At 35.0% G+C, this 11,805-nt stretch overlaps 1 protein-coding gene and 1 pseudogene across 1 annotated transcript; both read left to right on the forward strand.

Moving 5' to 3' along the window:
* The first annotated feature begins 1,572 nt into the window (after window positions 1–1,572).
* LOC127801445 (galactinol synthase 2-like) lies at window positions 1,573–3,161 on the forward strand. The gene is given in 3 exon segments (XM_052336616.1): window positions 1,573–1,688; window positions 1,690–1,909; window positions 2,499–3,161. Coding segments are annotated over 3 exon segments (999 nt in total).
* A 1,126-nt stretch (window positions 3,162–4,287) lies between these two features.
* Window positions 4,288–6,859, forward strand: LOC127801446 (galactinol synthase 2-like; annotated as a pseudogene).
* The last annotated feature ends 4,946 nt before the right edge of the window (window positions 6,860–11,805 follow it).

Genomic DNA, 11,805 nt, shown 5'->3' on the forward strand with positions numbered 1-11,805 from the left:
TCACTATCTTAATTATTAAAAATTATTATTTTAAGTATTTATTGTAATTAAGAGTAAATAAAATCATAATCTATATCGCGTTATAGAAAATAACTATGATAACGAAATATATCAAATTAGACTTATATATAAAAATGCCATTTGCTATCTCAACAATTAAAAATTTTTGACATGCATCTGGTTCTCGATATGAAAAAAATACCAAATTTAATTTAAAAAAAAAACTAAATTTCATATAAGATCTAAAAATATTCAAAAAAAATGTTCTAAACTTCATTAAAAAAAATACTAAAATATTCATAAAAGATAACTAAAAATAATTAAAAAAGCATATATTTTATAAAAAAAAAGAGTTAAAATTATTTTTAAAAGACCTAAATTTTATAAAAATACCTAAAAATTTCATAAAAAAGAACTAAAAATACTTTTAAAAGACCTAAAGTTCATAAAAAATACCTAAAAATATAAAAAAAAAACATAAATTTCATCAAAAGACCTAAAAATATTCAAAAAAAGACCTACAAATATTCAAAAACAATGACCTGCAAATTTTATTAAAATACCTAAAATAATTAAAAAAAAACCTTAATTTTATATTTCATAAAAGACCTAAATTTAATTTTATATGTTTTATTTAGTTATTTTTTGGATTTTGTAGGTTTTTTTATGAAATTTAGGTATTTTTGAATATTTTTAGCTCCTTTTATGAAATTTGTAGGGTTTTTTTAATAAAATTTAGGTATTCTTTTAATTATTTTTAGGTATTTTTTTATGAAATTTTAATATTTTTAATGAAATTTAAGTCACTTTTTGAATATTTTTAGGTCTGATATGAAATTCAAGTATTTTTTTTATTAAATTTGGTCCTTTTTTCACTTTAGGGACTAAATATCAATTTTTTTTAATTATTGATAAAACTAAATATCATATTCATGTATTAAATCTAATATGATATGTTTTATTGATGTGATATTTACTTGTAGAAACGGAAACATGTGCGGTGCTAATGAGTAGTTATAATAAGAATTTAAAATAATATTTTTTAATAATTTAAATATTAATCATTGATATTTTGTATTTTTTTAATAATATTTAATAGATCAAATTTTATATTTTTTAATTATTGAGGCTATGTATATTAATGGCATTAATATTGAGTAAAATACACTATTTATTTCACTTATACAACAGAGAGGGAGAGAGCGAGATTGAGATATGATCAAACTGTATAAACAATATTATGATTGCATGTATGATACGGTACAAAATGGTATATATAACAAGTCAAAACGGTATTAATTATATACTTGAAAGTGTTAAAAGAGAAGTACTTTTTAAAGAGGCAGCTAGCATTGTTATTGTTTATATAAGGAGGAAGCTTGAGAGGGATGAGCATCGTTCTTCTCTACCTAATTCCCCACCAGCCCACTTACGCCTCTCTCTCTCCCTATCCCCACCCCCCAAGAACACCCCAGTGCTTAGCTTAGCTAGCTCTCTAATTCAGTGCTCTGATCGATCAGTCTGAATACTATCTATCAATCTCAATCTTCTTCGATATCGTTTCAATAATTAATGGCTCCTCCAGAGGAAATTAGTGCCGCCGCCAGCACCACCACCACAGGCCATCTGAGTCGTAAGGCGAATGGGAGCCGGGGTTACGTGACATTCCTGGCAGGGGACGGTGACTACTGTGATCGGACTGGTCAAGGGGTTGAGGAAAGTGAAGTCTGCTTACCCCCTTGTGGTAGCTGTGCTGCCTGACGTCCCGGAGGAGCACCGCCGCATGCTGCTTGCTCAAGGTTGCATTGTCCGCCAGATTCAGGCACTGGACGCCCTCCACTGCTTGCAGCCTGCCCGCTTCGCCCGCCCTTATTACATCATTAACTATTCCAAACTTCGCATCTGGGAGGTAGTTAATTAATATTAATTCAACATACCAATTACCCATTTAAAATAAAATAAACTTGTACCACTAGAGCTGCAAAGTACCATTAACTCTCTTTTTTTTTTTTTTTTGAGTAAGAAGGGGTTAGCGTACATTATGAAAAAGAAAAAAACAAAGGATTAGTGTATAATTCAAGGGCGAATACAGGCCAATTTTTAATGAAGTTCACGTTAAATTGCTTTCTGATTGCACCTACACTCAAGGGACAGACAGTATTATAAGTTTGTCACCGGTCAAGACTAAATACAATAAAGTGATCAGGCGGTTGATCATATGACTTGAACTTTAAGACATCTTAATCATTAGCTATTTTGTAACTTTAATTAGAGAATGATATGAATAATTAAGTTTCCATCTTTTTAAACTGAATCAGACCAAAAAATTAAACCAAATTAACTAACTAATGGTGATGCGAGTGTAGTGATATCTACTGACATTAATTGAATAAATAACGTTTAGTTAAATGTGTATGTATATGATGAAATTAAGGAAATTAATTGTGGTGGAATATTGACTATGAATATTAATGTTGCATGTACATGTACGGACGCAGTTTGTGGAGTACGATAAGATGATATACTTGGACGGAGACACTCAAGTGTTTGAGAACATCGACCATCTGTTCGAGCTGCCAGACGGCTACTTCTACGCGGTGGTGGACTGCGTGTGCGCGACGTGGGAGCGACCCTGCTCCGAGAGGCTGCCTTGGCCCGCCGCAGAGTTGGGACCGGAGCCACCCTTCTACTTCAACGCTGGCATCTTCATGTTCGAGCCCAGCCACCGCACCTACGCCAGCCTCCTCACCACTCTCAACGTAACCCCTGTCACTGCCTTCGCTGAACAGGACTTTCTCAATATGTTCTTCAAGGACATGTACAGGCCTCTCCATCCGTCTTACAACCTCCTTCCTTCCATGCTGTGGCGCCACCCGCAAAGCGTCCAGCTTCACACTGTCAAAGTCGTTCACTATTGCGTTGAGGGGTCCAAACCGTGGAGGCATACCGGGAAAGAAGACAACATGGACAGGGAAGACATCAAGATGCTGGTCAAGAAGTGGTGGGACATTTACGAGGACGACTCCTTGGATTTCAAGCCCGACACCGACGTCTTACCGGCGCCCAATAAAGCTGGTGGCAAGCTGTTGGCTCTGTTGTCGGAGACGGGCGGCACCGCTGTCGACGTCCAGTGCCTGCTAGAAGCCCCATCAGCTGCTTGATTAATTAATAATTAGATAATTATTATATATATATAATTACTTTGTGTTGTTGAACTAGTACTACGTACTAGCTACGTACTTAGCACTACGACCACTCGTGGAACTTGTAATGGAATGGTGAACAAATATATAAATTACTTCGTTATATACAAGCATATATATATATATCCACCCATATATACGTACATATATATAAATCCTTGAAGCGGGATTTAATTGTCGTCTCGTGTTGTTTTGTGCGATAAAGTACTATGAAACAGACACGTTACCATGGCTTTCAGCGTGTCTTTGGGCTGATGTCCACGTGGTGAAGGAAAGGATACGTGGCCTTGGCGGGGCGCTTAGTCCCATCAGTAAGTTGAATGGATGGTGCGCGGTGGACACTCTCCTTGCAACCCGCACCCTTTATCCAACAGATCATACTACATTATCCGAATTTGAACGACGCACAAGGGGATTGATCGAACTTCATTCCGGATGAAGTGATTGGAGTTTATAACGAGGAGACAATGGGGAGGCGGCGAGGCAGTGGCGGTTGGCTAGAGGCGAGGCAGCGAGACAATGCAGCGACAGTTAAAGTGAAGATGATTATGAAAAAGAGAGGAAAAAAAAACCGATTATAGAAGAAAAGCGGAAGCATTTTCTCTAAGTGAGAGTAACTTTATTATTTTTATGCCTTCGATCATTCCATGCGTCAACTATATTAGGACAAAATAATATTTTCTTTATATAACTCTGTGTCTAAAGTTTGCTGATATACACGTCATATAATTCTTCTGTTATGTGGACGGCTATTTTCTTCATAACTAGAGTTGTTTATTTTTTTTATTAGAAAGAAAGGAATATTGATTGTTTCTATTCAACAATTTCTTTCCCTTTTTTTAAGTGGAATGGTAGATTGATGGGTATTGTATGCTTTTTAGGAGGTTACAAGTTTTAAGTAATAATTAATTACTTTATGACGTTTGTTTATGAATGCAGATATTGATTGTTCCATGCAAGCTCCCACCGTAGTACTGCACCAACCTACCTACTTCCCTTTCTCTCAAATCTCTCTCCGTTCCAATAGTTAATGTATCCACCAAATTTCAAATATATACAGTAATGAGGACGAATATATGCATGAATGCAGTTTGTGGAGTACGATAAGATGGTATACTTGGACGGAGACATCCAGGTGTTGGACAACATTGACGAGCTGTGTTGAGTTGCCGGACGGCACTGCCTGTGTGCAACATTAATGGATTTGGAGCACAAGTGTGCCCGGAAAAAGTTCGCTGGCCGGCGGAGGAGTTGGGGGAGGAGCCAGCCCTCTACTTCAATGCCGGCATGTTCGTGTAATTTGAACCCACTCTTCCTACCTCTTAGGACCTCCTCGTCAAACTCAAACTCACTCCCCCCACTCCTTATGCTGAGCAGGCAATATTAATTAATAACAATCACCAAATTAATAATCCTTTACTCACTTATTTAATATCATCTTTGTGGGTTGAACTTGAATTGAATTATTATATATATATTAATTAATTGGAGGACTTTTTAAACGATAAATCTATTTGGATAGAATCTATCCGGATAGAAAGACATTTAATGCTTGTTTTATATTATTTTATAATATTTTAATTATATTAAACAAAACAGAAAGACAATTTTAATCTTATAAAAATTCTAACTCTTCACTCGTCTAAAATTCCTACATAAAACTACTACCCAACATATTAAAGCTGCACATTTTCGAAGTAAAAAAAATTAGTTATGAAAATGAATAATGACAATCATAACACTTAGGTGGCATCACACTGTTGACTATAATCAATGTATTCTCTTTACATTCTTCTTCTATTTTATTTCATTCATAGATTATTTTATTTTGTCTGAACTGATTAACGCATGAGATGATTAAAGACATCAAATGATAAAAATATCTTTATCTTGAAATTATCGCCTTGCCTTGAATTAAACGAATGAACTTCATCTGTGTTGAAGTGCGCCCACACTGGGCGGACTGCATCTAAGATGCAGTCCGCTGCGCATCATGCAGCCCGCCAGTGAGCTGCATCTTAGATGCAGTGCTTGGTGGGTTGCATCTAAGATGTAGTCCGCCAACACTGTATCTGGCGAACTGCATTTAGATGTAGTCCTGCTAGAAATTGGGGGTTATCTGAATTACTGGACGGGTTTCATTACTGATATTTTTGTTATTTGATATTTTTAATGATCTCGTGCGTCAATCAATTTAAATAGAGTAGAATAATTTGTATTTAAAGCTATTATGACTCTTGAGATTCTAAAATTTATTAAATCAGGTGAGAGACTAAAATTTAAATTTAATAAGGAAGAGAGAGAATGAAATTTTGAATTGTAACTGAAGATAGTATTGTTGGTAAATAAAATATTAAATGATATAATTATCTTAACGTCAATTATTGAAATGACAAAAAAAAATAATTCTATTTGAATAGAATCTATCAAATAGCAAGGACCCTTTTTAAATATGTACTTCAAGGACATGTACAAGCCCATCCCCCAGCTTAGAATCTTCTTGTGACCATGCTGTGGCGTTACCCTAACCCTATTAATGGCCTCAGCACAGTCAAAGCTGTTCACAACTGTGCCAAGGTACGTATATATGGACGTAGCTGGGCGATCATCATGATCACTAGCCAGCTTCAAGCTTCCGATGTATCGATTGATGATATCTATTGATTGATGATGGACATATGGATTCAATCTTCATTTCCTCATGTAATTAATTAATATTAATTTTATTATTTAAGAGAGAGTATCTAAATATCTTAAGTTTGTGGATCATCGATCCATCATTATTGTATTAATTATTATTAGGGGTTGAAGCCATGGAGATACAATGGCGAGGAAAAGAATACGGACAGAGAAAATGTTAAGATGCTTGCAAGCCTGCTTAAGAATATTTGTGCCCTTAGGTGAAAGATACTTTGGTGACCTTTAATAATATAGATAAATATTTAATTTTTATTTTATATATTTTTTGAGATACAAAATCATTAATTAAATTTTTATATTTAAGTTTAGAAAATAAATCTTTTCCAATTGATAATACACAAGAAGAAAATAAATGAAAACAAATGAGTTAAATAAACAAAAAATATAAAGAATTCACAGTCAAGTTTTATAAATTAAAAAGTCACCGATTTTTTTTTTCTTTAATACCTAAATCAATGTGGATTCCTCAGATAAAGTTTTCACCATCCAAAGAATCATTTTATCAAATTATTCTCTTAAAATAACGTCACTTCTTATTTTTTTTTTTTTGTTATGTTACTAGTTTATACCTCATTATTCGTTACCTAATATTGAAAAATGATCCGTGAACTTGGAGAGCCTTCTCGTCTAAATGACATCTTACTATTCACTACTTAATATTAAAAAATAATTCATGGACTTGGGAAGTGGGGGTCTCCTCCTCCAAATAGAACAACAAAATAAACAGAATATAAATTCAAATAAAAATCAACATAAATTAGAATTAATTATTTACATTTAAAAAAAATACATTTTAAAGTGATTTTGAGGTCCCTTCTTTTTGGAGGCCCTAGGCATAGGCCTTAGTGGCCTATGCCGTCTATGCCTTAAGCTGGGGCTTGATGCTTGTGAAAAAATGGTGGGATATATACAACGACCACCACCACAACTCATCATCATCAGAAGTCGTACGTTGATCTAGCTAACTAGTCATCAATATAATTCATCTTATGCAAGCATGGGGTGTGGTTGTGGCACCAGCAGGGCCGGCCCAAGGCATAGACTACTGAGACCTATGCCTAGGGCCCCCAATTTTTTGGGACCCCCAAAAAATATAGGAGCTGCTGGTTGGGGCCCCAAAAAATACAAGTAGATACAATAAATTCTTTCCAATGTGAGAAAAATGCTTCCAAACCAAACAATGAAAAGTGTGCCATGCAATAAATGTGATTTTCAATAATTTTTATTATTTTTTGGAGAGCACAAAATTTATTATAGCCTAGGACGGCCCCATTAAGCCTTGGGTCGGCCCTGGGCACCAGTCTTTGTTCTCATTAGGCTACAAAGTCACTACCCATCGACTGCCTAGCTAGCTCAATCGTTAGAACTTGCCACAGAATTTTGTATAGTTTACTATTTTTTTTCGTTTGGTTTGTAGTACTTTTGTTTGTTGTTCAAATAATTGTTATTGGAAATAATGGATCATAGATGGCTCGCAACTAATAGTTGAAATGAGAAAAATTAAAGATAAAATAAACTCAAAGATTTTACATGGTTCACCCAATATAGATTACGTCCACAGGCAAGTGAAAGAAGAATCTCACTAGAAAGAATAAAGAAATTACAACTACTCTCAAATTGTAAAAAAAAAAAAACAATTATCACTCTTTCTCTCTCTAACAATAGAAGTAAAACATCTCTTATAATGAGGAATGAGATTTGAGGATGCTTAAACCTTATGGAGAGGAAGGTCTTTATACTTGAACCTCGCCCCTCATCTTCTTATATTTTTCTTTAAAATATTCATATGTCAAAGGTTGTGACTTGCCTAATTTTTCTTTGTCAAAAATTACAACTCTTTTTGCCTTTCCACATTCAACAATCTCTCACTTAAAGATTTGATTAAGGATCAATCAATTTTTGCACTATTCTTTCTTATCTATTCTGCACTTTCCATTTTCATGCTGCTTACATTTTTGCTAAGCCGATAAAGGACCTACACTATATAAACTTGTCAGTATTGATTGGCTTAGTTAACACATCTGTTAGGTTCTCTTTGGTGTGTATCTTTAGCATGTCTATACATTCATCCTCTACTACTTCTCGAATGATACTGAACTTTGATGTGCTTTGTTCGTGAATGAAATGATGAATTCCTTATGATATGCAAGGCACTTTGACTGTCACAAAACAAAGAAATTTTCTCTTGTTTGTGCCCAAACTCCTTCAATAACATTTGAATCCAAATTGTTTCTTTGCAAGCTTGTGTAGTTGCCATGTATTCTGTCTCTATTGTAGATAATGCCACAACTGTTTGCAGTTTCGAAACCAGCTTACAACTCCTCCTACAAGTGTAAACACATAGCTTATAGTAGATTTTCTTTTATCAATATCACCTGCAAAATCTAAATCCACATAGCCTCTGACAATAAATTCTGATCATTCGTAACATAATACAACATATGAGGTTCCTCTAATGCATCTCAGAATCCTCTTCATATACCGGCTAACCATTCCCACTGCTTGTGCAATGTTTAGTCTTGTGTAGATCATAGCGAACATCAAGTTTCCCACTGCTGATACATACAATACTCGAGACATTTCCTTCCTCTTTGTTTCATTTCTAAGACACATACTTAAGGATAACTTGAAATTAATAGGAAGTGGGGTAGAAATTGACTTACAATCTTACATGTTGAAACGCTGCAAGATTTTTTTCAAGTAGTTCTTTTGAGAAAGTCAAATATTCCTGTTATTTCTGTCTCGATGAATTCGCATCCCTATAATCATGTTTGCTGGTCCCAAGTCCTTCATGTCAAATTCCCTAGCCAACTGTGCCTTTAACTCTTGGACTTAATCTTTGTTGGGGCCTATAACAAATATGTCGTCCACGTACAATAGTAGAACGATGAAATCTTCATCACCAAACCTCTTGAAATAAGCATAAGGGTCTGAATTGAGTCTGTTGTACTCAAGGTTCATGATATAAGAATCAAATCTCTTTTACCAACATCTCAACGCCTATTTAAAATCGTATAGAGATTTGTTTAACCTACAAACCAACTTTCATTTCCCTTTTTCTTCAAAACCTTCTGGCTGAAGCATGTAAATTTATTCTTCAAGCTCTCCATGAAGAAATACAGTTTTCACATCTAGTTGTTCTAGATGTAGGTCAAATGTAGCACACATCGACAAGACTGTTCTAATTGTTGTAAGTCATACCACTAGAGAAAATATTTCGTTGAAGTCAATACCTTCTTTCTAAGCATATCATTTTACCACAAATCTTGCACGATACCGCTCCCCTTGGTCATTGGCATCACGCTTGATCTTGTAAGCCCATTTGTTTCAAATGGCTTTTCTTCCTTGTGATAATGACGCAAGATCCCATGTCTTGTTCTTATGTAGGGCTTCTATCTCTTCTTGCATTGCTATCATCCATAAGGATACATCTAAGCTCTTAGTAGCCTCATGGAAAGTTGATGGCTCTCCATCCTCTGTTAAAAGACAATATGCAATGTTGATCTTAGTAACATAGTTTGAGTGCCAAGTCGGGGGCCTTCTCTCACGAGCTAACCTTTGAACCTCAAAAGCCTCAGATTGAATTAGTTCTTGTACATCGTGTTCCAGTACTACTTTAGAAGAATATGTATCTTATTTGTCTTATTTATTTTCTATTTGAATTGTAGTAGTCTCTTGTTTCTCTTTTTCAATGCCATCATTTTCTTTTCCTTGCAATTTATCTTTTGCAAATATCACATCTCTGTTGATGATAACTTTGTGAGCAGTGGGATCCCACAAGTGATACCCCTTGACTCCATCAGCATATCCCAAGAAGATACAATTTCTGGATTTTGAATCCAGTTTTGTTGTACACAAGACTTCCAAACATATGAAGGTAAGAATAGTCAACTAGCTTACTAGTCCACATTTCCATCAACATTTTCAGATCAATCGTAGTTGATGAAGATCAATTGATCACGTAACAAGCGATTTTGACTGCTTCTGCCCAAAACGACTTAGTTAGAATTGTAGTTTTCAACATTGCTCTTGTTCTCTTCAACAAGGTTCTGTTCATCCGCTCTACCGCTCTATTTTGTTGTGGAATGTATGCTATAGTAAACTGTTTCTTAATACCTTCATTTTGACGTAATTCATTAAACTCATCGCTAGTAAATTATCCTCCATTGTCAGTCCTCAAACACTTGATCTTCTTTCCAAATTCAAGTTTTACCCGCGCTTTAAAGACTTTGAAAACTGGGAATACATCCGTCTTCCTTTTGATTGGGTACACCCAACATCTCCTGGAGTAATCATTAATGAAAGATATGAAGTAGCTTGCACCTCCTAGGAACAAAATCAGTCCTTGCCAAACATCAGAATGAACTAGTTCCAAGATAACTTTACTTCTAGCAGTGGAACTACTGAATTTTAATCTATGTTGCTTACTCATGACACAATACTCACAAAAGAGTAATGATACCTTGTTTAGCCTTGGGAGAAGCTTTTGTTCTGAGAGTCTCCAAACCTCGTTCTGACATGTGGCCAAGTTTATGGTGCCACATCATCGTTGATTCTTCTATAGAACTTGCTGAAACAACATTCATTTCTCCCTCTTGTAGTGTCTCTTCTTTAAGTTTATATAGATTTTCATTTATTTTTTTTGCTTTCATCACCACAAGTGCACCTTTGACTATCTTCATGATCCCATTCTCAATGCGAGTTTTACACCTGGTCTAGTTGTCCTAAAGACAATAAATTTTTCTTTAGGCTTTTGACATGTCGTACTTATTGGATAGTGTGAACTGTATCATCATGCATCTTTATTTTGATAGTACCAATACCAACGATCTCCAAGGCATAATCGTTTCCCATGAACACAGATCCTCCTGAGATAGGTTCATATTTATGGAACCATTCTTTCTGAGGGGTCATTTGCCATGAAGCTTTTAAATTTATTATTCAAACATCAGTGAGTTTCTTTCTGCTTTCAGCAATTGTTATTGTCTCGCTGTATAGAATTTCACTATCATCTAAAGTACTTGTAACATTCCCCTGAGCATTTGATGACTCGGGACCTTTTCCATTTTTCTGAAGACGCCAACACTTCTTCTTGATGTACCTTTTCTTGCCATAATGGTGACATTTTATATTTTTCTTCTTGACTTTAATCTACCATGATTATGACTCCCATTAGGACTACATTCCATTAACCTCCCTCTCGTCATCGATAATGCCCCGCTTGTTTGTGAATCTGTCAACTTGTCCTCCTTATTTTTATGCCTTTGTTCCTCTTCCAAAACTGCAGGTGCAACGTCCTCAAGACTAAATAGTCATTGAGAATATTATTGGTCAGGTTGATGATAAGTTAATCATACGATCTGACATGCTTTGAAGTAGAAGTTCTGCACACTCATTTACATTTATTTTGTAACCCAACTTTGAGAGTTTAGAAAATAATGTATTGATGATGTTGATATGATCTGTTACTGAAACAGATTCCCACATTCGAAAAGTGTAGTCTTCTTTGTAAGAATATTTTGTTGTGTAGTAACTTGGTCTTATACAACTTTGTGAGAATATCTCAAATGTCCTTTGCAGTATTTTTCTCTTCCACACTTGACAAGACTTCATCAACTAGACTCAAGTGTAGATTGACGATAACAGTGTTTTTCATTTTCTTCCACTTGCTATCGTCGATGATCTCCGCCAGTCTTTCTCCAATCGCCTCTATGCAATCTTCTTTTGTTAAGATTGTCTTTATCTTCATTTTCCATAACGAGAAATTATTCTCATTAAATTTCTCTATCTCGAACTTTGTTGTCATTTTGTTCACCTTGATTTCAATGGTTTCATTATGAATTGTGAACAGTACTGTATATGTGAACAATGCGTATAAGTGAATAGTACCCATTACCCTGAA

Source organism: Diospyros lotus, chromosome 5, assembly GCF_014633365.1.
Source record: "Diospyros lotus cultivar Yz01 chromosome 5, ASM1463336v1, whole genome shotgun sequence".
In the NCBI taxonomy this organism is placed as follows: Eukaryota; Viridiplantae; Streptophyta; class Magnoliopsida; order Ericales; family Ebenaceae; genus Diospyros; species Diospyros lotus.